At 38.3% G+C, this 17,389-nt stretch overlaps 1 protein-coding gene across 1 annotated transcript in view; it reads right to left on the bottom strand.

Moving 5' to 3' along the window:
- The window catches only part of GRM8 (glutamate metabotropic receptor 8), a 1,527,000-nt gene that overhangs the window by 247,235 nt on the left and 1,262,376 nt on the right, over positions 1 to 17,389 (bottom strand). Inside the window, exon 8 of the mRNA XM_063927164.1 lies at positions 10,640 to 10,776. Coding sequence (XP_063783234.1) covers positions 10,640 to 10,776 — 137 coding nt within the window. The remainder of the gene's footprint in view (positions 1 to 10,639; positions 10,777 to 17,389) is intronic.

Below are 17,389 nucleotides of genomic sequence, written 5' to 3'. Positions count from 1 at the left end.
AACAAACACATTTAGAAACCAACTTTTACCATTACCCATTTATTGCAGAGGTTTACCGATCTGAAAAATAATGTGCTTTATATGGCTTCCCGTAAGTGTATTCTTAGTGCACTTTTGTTCAGTTACTTCATAAAATGCACTGTTTGTAACATTCTGAGTAAAATGAAAAAATATTTTTTTTCATGTTTAAAATTTTAAACCCAGATCCACTGCAGCATAGAAATAATTTGGCTTGTAAAAAATCAGTGTTTAACTCTGCAGAAAGCCATCTGTATTTCTTGAGATATATGTTCCCCAATGAATATTGATCCTATTCTTTCCTACATCGCCCAGTAGCAGTGAGGAAAAATAATATGAACAGTACTCATCTGGCGGTTCTTTTGAACACCTGAGCCATTCCCAAGTGAGACAGTGGCATCCTCTGACTTCTAAGCTATCCCTCAGACACCACATTTTAAATAGATTTTCCTACAATGCAATGAAATTGATTATTTTTATTAAAACTCTTACTTATTTAAATTCTGTGAAATACTGTGTTTAATGAAAAAGCATACTTATCAGAGCAACTGTGAGCCACTTTATCCCTAATTGTAAATGTTTAAAATGAGAAGAAAACAATCAGTTAAAACAGGAAATTATAGAATTGTGAGAAAGTTACTATAAATAAAAACATTAAAAAAAGAATACAGTCATAAGCAAAAAAAAAATAAAAAAAAATGTTTCCCACTGGAATTTAGGAGTAAATCGAGCTGGAATGCCATACAGGATTATGAAATGCACAAAAAAAGATTTGTTTGTTACTGTATGTTATAATGTGTTCATTTCAGAACTGGAATGTAATCTAAACATTAATATATACAAATATGAGCATGGCCACAGGGTATTTTATTGGGCCCTGATAGTTTAGGAAGATTTGTAACAGTTTGTAAAATGTCATTACCAGGGATGCTGGATGATCTGTTGGGTTCTTGGACTTTAGGGGCTGTGACCAATTGTGGAGCATGACCACACCCATTTATGAATATCAGGATTCTATTTAGAAGCCACATGGCCATTTCATCTTGGAGATGTTACTTCTTCCTAACTAGCCTGAACCCCAGAGATTACCAGGGCTCAGAAACTATATAGAGTAGTAAGCATCAATGCTTATATGCAGGCCAGCTTTTCTCCATTTTTTCAACTTATATAGTGTCTACCTATGCTTCCTTGTATCAGCTTTTTATTAATACATGTGTTTGTAATATTACATATTAAGTCTTATGTGCAATATTACAGTATGCTTCTTGCATGTCTAGTATTATTTTATGTACTTATTACCAGTTATTTATATAGCATACACATATTCTGCAGCGCTTTACAAAAAACATTTGGCCATTCACATCAGTCCCTGCCCCAGTGGACTGATGTCCCAGTGGACTGAGTCCATGAGTCCACATGGACTCATATTTACGCTAAGGTTAATTTTGTTGGGAAACAATTAACCTTTCAGTATATTTTTGGATTGTGAGAGGAATCCAGAGTACCCGGAGGAAACCCACGCAAGCACGGGGAAAATATACAAACTCCACACTGTTAGGACCATGGTTGGAATTGAACCCATGACCTCAGTGCTGTGAGGCAGTAATTCTAACCATTACACCGTCTGTGCTGCCCAATAGCTAAATCTTAACTATTTTCATCTTTGTATTATGCTCCACTTACACTCACTACACAGTGAAGTGAAATTGTGTGTGCAACCTAATAAATAAACAATTATGATAGTAATAATAATAATAATAATAACAATAATAATAATAATAAATGAAAGACTGATGATCTTGGCAGAGTGTACCTATCAATATAACTATCTTAAGAGTATAATATTCACAATATAGCAAAATATGCACATTTCAAAATCACTGGTGCTTACACTTGTCCAATCAAAATACAATTCGAATGGACTGTCTGAAGGTTTGCAATTAAATGAGTAACCTTTAATATAAATGTAGTATATTCTATTTGATGTTGTGGAGTTTGGGTATTTTCCCCATACTTGCGTAGGTTTCTTCCGGCTACTCCAGTTATATAAATAAATAAATAAATAAATGTGATTGTTATGGAAAAGTCTAGTTGCACTTTAAGGCTTTCAGTTTTGCTGTAAATAGCAGACAGTTAATTTTTCTACTTGTGTCTATTGTAGCATTAACTAATCTGAGAATATAATCTACAAATTTACAGCACAGATCCATTGCTTTGATTCATTCTTTAATCTTTTACCTTTTGTATCCTAATAAAGCCATAATACTGTAACATGTGAAAACACATATTGCTATGTCATTCCTTTGAAATATTATTTCTGCTGTTATCATTTTCAAAATTCCTTAAGATCAGAATGCTTTATCATCAAGTTGAATGATTTAAAAGTAATAAATTACATCTGGAAGCTCAAAGATCATGTACATTGAAAATAAAGGAAACATTTACATTCTGTTCGTTTAGCTTAAACCTTGGACCCAGGAAAACAAATTGCAGTGTGGTATTTTTGCATTATCTACACAATTTCAGCCCTTTGTACTTAAAGAAACTAGTTCATTTCTGCATTTATTTGACTATACTAAGCCATATGGAATCTGCGGTTAATTTTATACCTATTTTTACATCAAAGGTAATGGCAGTGGAATTGGGGCAATAGCCTTTCCCTAAGTAGGGATTTTTAATTAAAAATCGAATTATTTTTGCCACATACTATGGAAAGAACTGTCTCCACAGTGTGTGGAAGTGCAACAGCTCCCAACCCCACTCCCCTTTCATGTGGAACTGTAGCTTGGTGCTTAAAAATAGGGACTGTCTTAGCAAAAGGGAGATGGATGGAAATTATGCACCTAGCATCGCTTAAGGAATAAAAATTTGTGTTCTTTACTACATTACTACAGATGTGTCCTCAAAAATCTAGATTCAATACACCATGAAGCATAAGATGCCTGGCGTGAGTGAGCTGCCAGTTCTTGTGCAACTCTGCTAACATTGAGCATCTTTTTTATGCCAAAAATGCATCTTAGTCTCAACTCGATAAATATAGGTTGCACTAGAAGACTGTGAGGATTCATTTAATATGGAACACTTGTACATAATACTGTATTTGTGTGCGCCTGAGTTTGTATATGTAGCGCAATGAAACATGGCATGGAAAAAAGCAGCAGGCGATACATTGTAGCACTTCATACATGATTCAGAGACTCACTCGCACACAGATATACAAGTGTTGAATATCAAATAAATCAGCACACACTCCTAGTGCTTCTAGTCACAACTAAGATGCTTTTTTTAATCAAAACAGACACCTGAAACTAGCAGAGTCTCAAGGAACCTGGAACACAAAGAGTGGCTAAAAAACTAAACGGGGTGAACCTGGGCGCACAGAGAAGTCAGCCCAATCCTGACACTAAATATCTGCCCAATCATATATATATTGGAAATAAACAGAAAAAGAAAGTGAAGGATCAAAGGTGACAGCAGCAATTTCACAAGGGAATGTACAATCCAGATAATACAATAAATCATTTAATTAAATTACACAACCCATACGGTCATTAACGTCTGTATTGGAGCCAAAGTTCTTCCTCACAGTTTGTTTGGATTATCCAAAAGGGACCATATAAAGGCAATAAACAAACAAAAAAAACACAATGTGTAGTATTGGTTTACATTTTTAGTCTATTAATAACATCCATGTGTTTGGAAATGAAAAGTTGATGATGTTATGTCGATCAGGTAAGTATAGAACCTCACCACTACTCAAAAGATGGTAAGGACATACCAACACTCACTTATAGGTGTGTGGAAATATGCAATAAAGGTATCTTTTCACAAGAACCTTAATTCACCAAACTGAGATATAGTTTAAAAATTCAATTAGGCATACCCCACTCACTTGTATAGCGAGTGGGTTCCACGAATCAAGGTTTCTTTAGACACAAGTTCCACACCAATGGAAATAGGGAACCAAACATTTATTCCAAAGAGATAAAATTAGCATAAAATGTCATATAACAAAATCTTAAAATTGTCCAGATAACAGTTATACTTCTCAATGATGATGGAAATGGCAAATATTGTAATGAAAGTCCATATGACAGGTAAGATAGTCCGGACTCAAACCTGAAACTGGAACCTCCAAACAGTAGCCAGAATAGATGAGAAAACAGTCTCTGAAACAATCCTGAACTAGTCCGCTGGTGTCAGCACCAACATCTTTTCGATCTACAGGGATCTTTATTAAGGTGTACCAGTGGAGTGGAGTGGAGTGAAGCTCTATTTATACTACATATCCAGGAAACAGGAAGACACCAAATTGTTCTGCATGCATTATGGGTATAAGATCTATTAAATTAAAAAACATGTGTTACAAATTCCATAATAGCAATTCCATATATCACGCTCATCTAACACAATAACATATAGCAACTCGCATCTAATGACATCCTTACAGTATATCTACTGAAGCTGAGTTTGATCATGGACAGGAAGTTTTAAACAATGTATCAACAGACGTCCATGATGTTTGGCAGTCGCCCTAGACGTCTGTTAGACCACATAATGTCCTGTCCACGATCTTTTATCAAATTCAGCTTCAGTAGATATACTGTAAGGATGTAAATCGAGGCAAGTTGCTATATGTTATTTTGTTAGATGAGCTTGATATATGGAATTGCTATTATGGAATTTGTAATATGTGTGTTTTCCTTTAATAGATCTTATACCCATAATGCATGCAGAAAAATTGGGTGTCTTCCTGTTTCCTAGATATGTAGTATAAATAGAGCTTCACTCCACTACACTGGTACACCTTGATAAAGATCCCTGAGGATCGAAACGCGTTGGTGCTGACACCAGTGGACTTGTTCACGATTGTTCCAGAGACTGTTTTCTCATCTATTCTGGCAGCTGTTTGGAGGTTCCGGTTTCAGGTTTGAGTCCGGACTATCTTACCTGTCATATGGACTTTCATTACAATATATGCCATTCCATCATCATTGAGAAGTATAGCTCTGTTATCTGATGACATTTTATGGTAATTTTATCTCTTTGGAATAAATGTTTGTTCCCTATTTCCATTGGTGTGAAACTCGTGTCTAAAGAAACCTTGATACATGGAACCCACTCTCTATACAAGTGAGTGGGGTAAGCCTAATTGAATTTTTAAACTATATCTCTGTTTGGTGAATTAAGGGGGTCATTCTGACCCGATCGCTTGCTGCAGTTTGTCGCAGCACAGTGATCGGGTCGGAATTGCGCATGCACCGGCGCCGCAGTGAGCCGGCACATGGAAGCTTTCATTACCTAGCAATCGCCTCTGAGACAGAGGCGGTCACTAGGCAGGAGGGGGCTGAACAGCGGCGTTAAGCTGCCACTTAGGGGGAGCGGTCCGGCCAACGCAGGTGTGGATGGACCGTTGGGTGGTGGGCCATGGTGGCTTGACACCTCACGCAGCTGCTGCGGCCAGCAGGAGCGATGAGCAACTTCCGGCCAGCCGGAGGAGTTGCGCTGGCCAGAAGTTACTCCTCAAATACAAAGGCATTGCCTCTGTGCGATGCTTTTGTATTTGTGCAGGGGGGCTGGCACTGACATGTGGGGCAGACAAGCCCTGTGCTGGGCGTCCCCCCACATGTCTGAGTTAACGATCGTAGCTGTGCTAAATGTAATCACAGCTACGATCAACTCGGAATGACCCCCATAGTCTCTGGTGAAAAGATACCTTTGTGTGCATATTTCCACACACCTATAAGTGAGTGTTGGTACATCCTTACCATCTTTCGAGTGGTGGTGAGGTTCTATACTTATCTGATCGACATAACATCATCATCTTTCCATTTCCGAACACATGGATGTTATTAATATACTAAAAATGTAAACCAATAATACACATTGTGGTTTGTTTTTTTAATTGCCTTTATATGGTCCCTTTTGGATAATCCAAATAAACTGTGAGGAAGAACTTTAGCTCCAGTACAGATGTTAAGGACCGTATGGGTTGTACAATTATAATTATATGATTTATTGTATAATCTGGATTGTACATTCCCTGGTGAAATTGCTGCTGTCACCTTTGATCCTTCACTTTCTTTTTCTATTTATTTCCAACACATAGAGTGGCTGTTTGGCATGAACACAGCAATGATGTATGAGGACACATCTGTATGTTTACAGTATCTCTTTACAACTAATAACTGCAAATAGCCTACGATGTATGTTGAAACTTCATTCAGCATTCCCTCTTTATAAAAACAGGAGGAAATTTCACGGCACAGGCACTTCTTGTAACATAAAATAGGGATAATTACCATACCAACTGTAGAATATACATTTATTTATTAAATTGGTGGTGGTGCTTCCACAAAGTCAACAATGTAATGTCAAGAAAAAAATGGAGGGAGATGCCCAAAGGAGGGCAATCACTAAAGACTCTATAGGTGGTCAAGCACTCATTTTTAAAGAAAGAGGAGTAAGATAAAATTTAGCTTTTAATGATACCAATCTTAAAATTCCCTATTTTAGGGAATTTTAAGATTGGTATCACTAAAAGCTAAATTTTACCTAACTCCTCTTTCTTTAAAAATGAGTGCTTGACCACCTATAGAGTCTTTAGTGATTGCCCTCCTTTGGGCATCTCCTTCCTTTTTTTTTCTTCTCATCCCTCTTTATATCTGTCATTGTGTGGATAATGATAGTTACTGTGTAAAACCTATGGTGTAGGATGATTTGCCAGTAGCAGTTGCCTTCACCAGGACTATAATCATTCACTGGTACTCAGATGACCCATGGACTAAAGGCCAGTACTGACGGGAGAGATGTGTGCTGAGAGATCTTAGCACAGACCGCTCAGCACACATCTCTCCCCCCGCTAGGCACAGCTCGATGTGCTGAGCGAGGGTGGACGACAACGGGGGGCCACTCACTTTACACAGCGCTGAAGTGAGTGACCCGCTAGATTGAGCCTGCATGCAGGCTCAATCTAGCACCAGCGATAGCAATGCACAGGGCTGCACATCGCTTTCTCTGGGGGCATACACACTGCAGATCCGTGCTTAAAATCTAAGCAATCTAGTAAAATTGCTTAGATTTTAAACACGGATTTCTCCGCGTGGACCCCCCTTTAGATCCTAGTAGTGCAGAGTGCCTAACCAATCAATGAGATATAAACATAGACTTTGATGGAAGATATAGGAAAGATGTGAAACATTAACACAATGGAGCAACACACAATGGGCAGTATCACACTTGTACTTGAATTTGTTTGTGGAATTGGATTTGAATCTTAGGCTGGAATGGAACCTGAGGCTAGTGATGGCAAACTGGGTGGCCTTAAGTAACTTCTGTTCTACAACTGAATTAATGTGAACTCTGTGAAATGGTGGATGCACTGAGTGCTGGATAGTACTTAGTGGACTGGACACTGAAGATTCCAATGAGCAGAAACTAGACTTTTAAATGATGCTGAATGCTGTGGTACAGTAGCAGTGGAACTACAATTATGCTTCAGACTGACACTGGTGACTCTGGATGCTGTAGTGACAATGGGTTTGCAGCTGAACACTGAGCTGATACCATTGGTAGTGGATGCTGTGGTGACAGTGAAACTGTGACTGAACCAGACTGGACCTGGTCTTGGACTGAACTGGACTGGATCCATGCTAGGGCTGAACTGCACTGGATATGGGCTAGTACTGAACTGCAGTGGATCCGGACTAGTGCTGAAGCATACTGGATCCAGACTTGGACTGAACCAGAGTAAATCTGGCCTTGGACTGAACAAGACTGAATCTGGGCTTAGAATTAACTGGAGTGGATCTAAAATTGGACTAAACCGGAGTGGATCCTAGCTAGGTCTGAACCAGAGGGGATCTGGGAATACTGGACTGGAACTGGACTTGGATTGACAATGCAGTTTGGATGACCACTGCACTTGTATGGACTTAATACAGAGTGTAGCACTGTGGAGCTCAGTTATTACAGGACCCAGTTAGAACTGTGTTAGATTTCACTCTGACTAAATATAGCCGAGTCTGGAAAGAACAGGAGTAATTGCAGGATTCTGGTAGAAGGTTTCCATGCTGCTGGGCACTGATACAATGGCTGGAAGTAAAGCACTTGCTGATTCATATGTTAATTTGCTGGGGATTCAGGAATTAACAATGTGCCAAGATTCAGGATCTCTGCTGCAGATTGAGTAAAGCACTGCAGAAGCACTTGCTAGAAGGTCAGTGATTAACATTGAAATCAGGATTCTGCAGGCTGGAGACACAGATGAATACTACAGTACAGTATATAATTAGCCTGGAGTGAGGAATATCAGTCAGACACTGGTACTTGCTTAGGCTGCAGACTAGGAACTAATGATTTCAGCAGGTTTCTGTTGTCATAGATCAAAGCCTGAAGTCTGTATACAAGTGCTGTAGCTGAAGTTAAGTTGAACACTGTAATCAGCTGGTTTTACTGAAGAGGAAATTATCAATGCAGGATTCTGTAGTAACCAGAAAACTATAGAACTACATTCTAGAGCAATGGATTGCTGAATAGCTTGCTGTAAGCAAGATCTTTAATAGCAGGACAGCTCTCAGAGAAGAACTTTGTTGTTCTGGTCATGATTGACTGACCAAAGCAGGCTTATTGTAAAAATTGGTTGCAAGTCTGTGATTGGTTGCTGGCATCAGCTGATGTAAAGAGCGCTCAAACTGGAGGATTGCAGTCAGCTGACATGCTCCAAGATTTTGACATCCATGCATCCATTCACAAACAAGTGCTAGCAGGAAATCTGACTTGCAGGACAGGTAGCAAAGGTAAGTCCCATGGCAAATATTTAGGATCATGACAATCAGGACACACAAAAACAATCAGGATGGTCAGGGACAGGTTATATCAATGGGCAAAAGAGAGCAGCAAGGATAAGATTCAGATAATGAGTATTAGCAAGTAGACATCCAGAAATAGTGGTCAGTTAATTGGCAAAGGGGTCATAGGACAGGCAGAGGTCCAACAAATGTAGCAGAGATAATACAACAGCAAAGTAGAATCCAATATTTTACAAGGAGCATTGAACACCTATCAGGCAGGATTAGCTAACACAAGCAAAGCATATCCATGCAAAGAATGTATTTATGTAGACTTTATCCAATCATCTGCTTGGATAGAGTCATGTGAGTGTCTGACGTGTGCTGTCGAACTTCCAGCAGCTGAAAAATGGGGTTAGTTAGACCCTAGAAAAGTATTGTGAAGACAGATAATCAGCGCTGTGAGCTAGGTGAATTGTATACACAAATTTATTATGAATATTATAAGATATAAAATAAATAAAAAAGTATATACTGTTGCAACAGATTTAGAATAGGACATGATCAACACTGCTATTTGACATATGACGTAAATGCTGGGAATGTGTTCTATAGGGAAGCCACAGTCCTAAGGAGAAGATAAAGTGCATGTGTTACCAGTTCGCCATATGGGGATTAGTCCTCCAATAGGTTAGCGCTCCTTCGAAACGTTTGATAAAGCTGCTGAAGCAGCGAAACACGTTGGTGCTAAGTCTGGGACTATAATAGAGAAAGCCTAGAAGTCCGGTATTGGGAGCTGTGGATGCCATTTGAGACATTGTTCTAATCCATGTTTAAGGACCCAGCTGAGTCTATACCATCGGACCACACGATAGAAGCAGGAATCAAGCCTAAAAGGGACCTCCAACATTTCCAGGGAGTGCTAACCTATTGGAGGACTAATCCCCATATGGCGAACTGGTAACACGTGCACTTTATCTTCTCCCTAGGACTGTGGCTTCTCTATAGAACACATTCCCAGCATTTACGTCATGTATCAAAAAGCAGTGTTGATCATGTCCTATTCTAAATCTGTTGCAACAGTATATACTTTTTAATTTATTTTATATCTTATAATATGCATAATAAATTTGTGTTTACAATTCACCTAGCTCACAGCGCTGATTATCTGTTTTCACAATAAAAATAGTGTTTGTTTGATCAGCTATGAAGAATAAGCTTTCAGTGCAGGTGGTGCCCTTATTAGCTGATAAGAACTACTGAGCTATAAAACTCAGGGTGAAAAACCCTTGCCTAACATCCTTAGTACACATTAAAGTAAAGCAGGTAAAAGGCAGATCAGAACAGCAAAAGCTAAAACTCTCCACCATATTTCCACTTTAAGTTTTGATATACTTACTCTTACTTTCTACAATTCAGCAGTTAACTGCCTTAATTACCTGTAATATATACAACTCTAAAGTAGCAAAAACATATTTTTAGAGATATTTTATCCCTTATGCAATTGAAAACATAATTGAAAAGATAATGTCACAAGTGAAAACATAATTGAAAAGATAATGTCACAAGTTAAATACATTTAGAAATTTAATATTTTAAATATATCTTAAAATAATTTGTTGTCCAACAACTACTGTATATCTTGAAAATGCAATTGAATAAAAAAGCTTTAATTAGTAGACTTACTCTCTTTGTCTCACTATAAAACTCCAGATGAGAGTATATTGTAATGGATTCTAAACCATATTGAACAATATCTGCTATCACTACCCCAAGTATGTATTCCTATTATCAGAGTAGTAATAGATGCTGTATAAAAGTATGCTACTTACATTGAGGTGTAATTGATTTGTCCAATGTCCAATAACTTTGTATTCTGCTGTCTTGTTAATTATTTGGTATTGGTATATATCATAGCGTCCAGGAGCATCTCCGTTTTCATTGTAAGTAACTGGGGTTCCTGCACTCCCTAAAAAGCAAGGTAAATGTATACACATTAAGCTAGTCATATGCTGATAATATAAGAAATGTTGATGATGATGTTGCTGATAATAATAAAGGTAATAAAAAAATCATAATTATAGTGGTGTTAGTAGTAGTAGTAGTAGTAGTAGTAGTAGTAGTAGTAATAATAATAATAATAATAATAATAATTATTATTATTATTATTATTATTTTAAAATTGCATTATTTATACTTTTCTAACGTCTATTAAACATGCAACAATGAAGTAAATGCTAAATAATTACATATATAATTAGAAACATTTAAAAATCATAAATGGTTCAAAGCATTTAAAAATAATACACATTTTATGTACAAAATAAAATATACAGCGTTAATGCTTTTTATTAAAAATTGCTATTTCACTAATAGAAAGAGATTTGAAATTCAAAAAATGTCTGTAATATTATGTACACACCATGCTACAGTTTTGTATCTATCTATCTATCTATCTATCTATCTATCTATCTATCTATCTATCTATTGTATATATATATATATATATATATATATATATATATAAAACTTTGCTTTCAATGTACACAAACTGTTACATGCACAAAATTATTAAAAATATTGTATAAAATTACTTTCAGGCTATATGAAACAAAAATTTGTGTCTAGACTTGGGGCCCATCCACATGATGAATCACTATGCTATGGAAATAATCCAAAATGTGGAAAAATCAAAAATTGTTCTGGCCCCAAACATTTCAGCATTTCAGATATGGGAGAATCAATAAATATATAAATATATATGTATGGGCACTCACCATAGACAAAATGACTTGAAGAAAAAAATACTTAATTGTCATAACTCATATTACATAACCAAAGTGTATATGTGTATATTGTATAGTCGATGTTTTGGAGCAACCAGAATCTTCATCAGGACCAGCAATAGAGAATCTTAACAACAGCACAGCTGCCCTATCCATATACATAAGGGCACTCACCAGGTTTCAAATAGTATCAACGTCTTCATTTGTAATGTTATATGTCAATGTTTCAGTCACAATTTTTGAGACAATCATGAATTAATAGTTTGTAGGAGACATGCAAATGGTCTTATTAGTGACCAAAACTTTGACATGGAATGTTATAAGGTGAATGAAAAAGTTGGTACTTTGGAAGCCTAGTGGGTGTTAATATTTTAATATTACATTTTGTGAGATGCAACTAAGAGGATGGGGTCTGGTGGTACTTGGCCTGGGTGCTGGAGAGATATCCGGTATGAAGATCACCTGTGATAAAGGTATTTCAGGTTATGATAATAAGGTGAATGTGTTACTGTTTAGTGCTCAACATTCTCTAATTGACTTTATCCATTAGCTGTATTCAAATCCACGTACATAGGTATTTCTTTTTGTATTCATAATCAGTATAAGACCACACTTAACACTGCAAGTTATGGTATCCTGCTAGAGATCTAACAGGATGGAATATATTAATGGAATTCACATCACTATACTATCCCTATTTCAAATGGGTGGATACTTATCATAAAATTGGGGAAATGAGGTAAGAGGGGCTGATACTTTTCCCTGGGTTAAAGAAAGTTTAGCTTTACCCATGGAATGAAGTTTGACTGTAAGAACTAAGGTTTGTATTCCAGCAGTGAAAAAGAAGTGCGTGAGTGCAAACCTACATAATGTAGATATATATATATATATATATAAGTTTATATACAATGAGTGTTTCATCTGTCTCTTATTGCCTTCCTCATCTCTCTCATTGCTTCATCATATTCTCTCCCATTAACTCCCTTATGTCTCTATTCCACTGCACTCATGTCTCTCTAGCTTGCCAAGTTGACATGATTCTCTCCTGAGACTGCATTTCATCCAGATTAGACTCATGCATAAAAAGATGCATGAGGCTACATTGGAATAAAACAATAGTGTAAGGGACGCTATCCCTGTTTTTTTCAAAGTGCAAGATTAACTTCTATCAATAAATAACACAATTATTGTGTAAGTATCTTAAGATCTATAGTATTTCCCCTTTTCTAAAAACCTGTGCTCTGTTTATACAGTATTCACTATAGAGATGAGCGGGTTCGGTTCTTTGAGAACCTCCCCCCCCCCTGAACATCATGTCCAGAGCCCGGATCCGAGTACGGCTTGGGACTTCCCGCAAGACTCAGAAACCAGAATGAGGCAAAACATCATCATCCCGCTGTTGGATTCTTGCAGATTTTGGATTCCATATAAGGAGCAGCGCATCACCACCATTTTCACTCCAGTCCTGGAGAGTGTAGCGAGAGGATGTGTCTCTCTCCTCAGTGTCTGTCTGTGCGAGAAAGTGGTGTGGCGAGTCGACCTGCTCTTATGTGTCATTCCAGTGCTGTCTTGTGCTGCATCAGTCCAGTGGTTGTGTCTTGTGCTGCATCAGTCCAGTCACAGTGGTGGTGTCCTGTGCTGCCTGCCATAAGTCCAGTGCTACTGTATAAGTCCAGTGCAGTGGTGCTGTGTTGTGCTGCATCAGTCCAGTGGTGGTGTCCTGTGCTGCCATAAGTCCAGTGGTGGTGTCCTGTGCTGCCATAAGTCCAGTGCTGCTGCTATTTAAGATGCAAAAGAAAATACAATCTTTACCAGTATAAGCGCAACAATGTAAAACAGAACATGTATAACATATACGTCCCTTATAGATGTTGATTTGTGTTCTTCTGTTTCTTTATCGTCAACTGTTTCAATTGTAGTGATTTGATCTTAGCAGTTTATGTGGAGACAGAAAATGGATAAAGATACAATGTGTAATATTGTTTTATATAATTCTCCTTCTAATATTAAAAATGTCCTTATCCCATCAAAATTAGAGGAAATTGTAGCAAACATAGGTATCTGGATAAGGTGCGTACCCCAACTCACACTAAAGGCAAGTGTTCGTGCACGTAAAGGTTTCTTTACACTTCTTCACCCTTTCTGTGTATCCTTCACCATAGAGTATGCAGAGAAGAGCATACCTAAACTCACTTTAAGATATAAATAAATCAAGTGCATAAAGGTATCTTTTTTACTTTCTCCTGCCTCTATTGTTATAGCAATTAGGGTGCGTACCACACTCACGGGAAAGACAGCAAAGATGTTCCTATCTGGGTATCTTTCAGATCCACAACCGTCTCAACTTGGGAACCAGGCATGTATTATAATGGTTCCAAAATAAAATAAAAAAGTGAGCTAATCAATCCATATCTTTACAAAAAATTATTATACAAAAATTCCCATAGTTGGGATGTATACAAGTGCAAACAAGAGAATGAATGGACAAGTACAAAAAAACAACAGTCTCTTCTTTAAAAATTAAAACAGGAAAAGACTATAAAAACCAAACGTAGTCTGCACAAATATAAAAGGTCCGGACTTTATAAAGTGAAAAATACCTCGATATCTATCTCCTGAAATCGAGAGAGGTTGGACAGTGCCCAGTGATTGTCGATGCATTTCGGCTCAGCAGAAGCCTTCCTCAAGACATGTCCTGAGGAAGGCTCCTGCTGAGTCGAAATGCGTCAACTATGTTTGGTTTTTATATTCTTTTTTTATTTTATTTTGAGACCATTATAATACATGCCTGGTTCCCAAGTTGAGATGGTTGTGGATCTGAAAGAAACCCAGATACAGTAGGAACATCTTTGCTGTCTTTCCTGTGAGTGTGGTACGCACCCAAATTGCTATAACAATAGAGGGAGGAGAAAGTAAAAAGATACCTTTATGCACTTGATTTATTTATATCTTAAAGTGAGTTTAGGTATGCTCTTCTCTGCATACTCTATGGTAAAGGATACACAGAAAGGGTAAAGAAACCTTTACGTGCATGAACACTTACCTTTAGTGTGAGTTGGGGTACGCACCTTATCCAGATACCTATCTTTGCTACAATTTCCTCTAATTTTGATGAGATAAGGAAGGTTTCAATATTAGAAGGAGAATTATATAAAACAATACTACACATTGTATCTTTATCCATTTTCTGTCTCCACATAAACTGCTGAGATCAAATCACTACAATTGAAACAGCAGACGATAAAGAAACGGAAGAACACAAATCAACATCTATAAGGGATGTATATGTTATACATGTTCTGTTTTACATTGTGGCGCATATACTGGTAAAGATTGTCTTTTCTTTTGAATCTTTCGTTCTAGTGGGGTGTGGTGGCATCCTGTTAGATAATCAACACAAGTTAAAGCTGCCTTGCGCACATTTTGAGTACCCTATATTTTTGTTTCCTGCTGCTGTATAAGTCAAGTGCAGTGGTGGTGTCCTGTGCTGCAATAAGTCCAGTGGTGGTGTCCTGTGCTGCCATAAGTCAAGGGCTGATGCAGTATAAGTCCAGTGGCACTGCCATATAAGTTCAGTCCAGTGATACTGCCGTATAAGTCCTGTCCAGTGGTATTGCCATATAAGTCCAGTGATACTGCTGTATAAGTCCTGTGATACTGCCATATAAGTCCAGTGGTACTGCCATATAAGTCCAGTCCAGTGGTACTGCCGTATAAGTCCAGTGATACTGCCGTATAAGTCCAGTGATACTGCCGTATAAGTCCAGTCCAGTGGTACAGCAGTATAAGTCCAGTGGTACTGCCAAATAAGTCCAGTGGTACTACCGTATAAGTCCAGTCCAGTGGTACTGCCTTATAAGTCCAGTGATACTGCCATATAAGTCCAGTGATACTGCCGTATATGTCCATTGATATTGCCCTATAAGTCCAGTTGTACTGCCATACAAGTATAGTGATACTGCCATATAAGTCCATTCGTACTGCCGTATAAGTCCAGTCCAGTGATACTGCCATATAAGTCCAGTGGTACTGCCATATAAGTCCAGTGGTACTGCCATATAAGTGCAGTGATACAGCTGTATAAGTCCAGTTGTACTGCCATACAAGTATACTGATACTGCTGTATAAGTCCATTGGTACTGCCGTATAAGTCCAGTCCAGTGGTACTGCCGTATAAGTCCAGTGATACTGCCGTATAAGTCCAATGATACTGCCGTATAAGTCCAGTGGCACTGCTGTATAAGTCCAGTGATGCTGTTGTATAAGTCCAGTGGTACTGCCGTATAAGTCCAGTGGTACTGTCATATAAGTCCAGTGATACTGCCATATAAGTCCAGTGGTACTGCCATATAAGTCCTGTCCAGTGGTACTGCCGTATAAGTTCAGTGATACTGCCGTATAAGTCCAGTGGTACTATCATACTAGTCCATTCTAGTGGTACTACCGTATAAGTCCAGTGATACTGCCGTATAAGTCCAGTAGTACTGTTATATAAGTCCAGTCCAGTGGTACTGCCGTTTAAGTCCAGTGATACTGCCGTATAAGTCCAGTGATACTGCCGTATAAGTCCAGTGGTACTGCCGTATAAGTCCAGTCCAGTGGTACTGCCTTATAAGTCCAGTGATACTGCTGTATAAGTCCAGTGATACTGCCGTATATGTCTATTGATACTGCTCTATAAGTCCAGTGGTACTGCCATATAAGTCCAGTGGTACTGCTGAATAAGTACAGTGGTACTGCTGAATAAGTCCAGTGGTACTGCCGTATAAGTCCAGTGGTACTGCCGTATAAGTCCAGTGGTACTGCTGTTTAAGTCCAGTGGTACTGTCGTTTAAGTACAGTGATACTGCCGTATAAGTCCCGTTGTACTGCCATACAAGTATAGTGATACTGCCATATAAGTCCATTGGTACTGCCGTGTAAATCCAATCCAGTGGGACTGCCGTATAAGTCCAGTGATACTGCCATATAAGTCCAGTGGTACTGCCGTATAAGTCCAGTGATACTGCCGTATAAGTCCAGTGGTACTGCCGTATAAGTCCAGTCCAGTGGTACTGCCTTATAAGTCCAGTGATACTGCTGTATAAGTCCAGTGATACTGCCGTATATGTCTATTGATACTGCCCTATAAGTCCAGTGGTACTGCCATATAAGTCCAGTGGTACTGCTGAATAAGTCCAGTGGTACTGCCGTATAAGTCCAGTGGTACTGCCGTATAAGTCCAGTGGTACTGCTGTTTAAGTCCAGTGGTACTGTCGTTTAAGTACAGTGATACTGCCATATAAGTCCCGTTGTACTGCCATACAAGTATAGTGATACTGCCATATAAGTCCATTGGTACTGCCGTGTAAATCCAATCCAGTGGGACTGCCGTATAAGTCCAGTGATACTGCCATATAAGTCCAGTGGTACTGCCGTATAAGTGCAGTGATACTGCCGTATAAGTCCAGTGGTACTACCGCATAAGTCCAGTGGCAATGCCGTATAAGTCTAGTGGTACTGCCGTATAAGTCCAGTGGTTCTGCCGTATAAGTCCAGTGGTACTGCCATATAAGTACAGTCCAGTGGTGCTGCAGTATAAGTTCAGAGGTGCTGTCCTGTGCTGTATATTATTAACTCCAAATAAAGGGTTATTAATATTTAATTAATTTTTTTTACAGGGTCTTCCCCTGTGTTATGTAGAGGTATGCGCTCCTGTGCCGCATATTGTCATATAACTCCAGAAAAATAATGGAGAACAAAAATTTGGAAGATAAAATAGGGAAAGATCAAGAACCACTTCCTCCTATTGCTGCT

This window comes from Pseudophryne corroboree, chromosome 6 (assembly GCF_028390025.1).
Source record: "Pseudophryne corroboree isolate aPseCor3 chromosome 6, aPseCor3.hap2, whole genome shotgun sequence".
Lineage (NCBI taxonomy): Eukaryota > Metazoa > Chordata > Amphibia > Anura > Myobatrachidae > Pseudophryne > Pseudophryne corroboree.
Note: the sequence above shows the minus strand (reverse complement) of the source record. Positions and strands in the feature narration are given on the sequence as shown.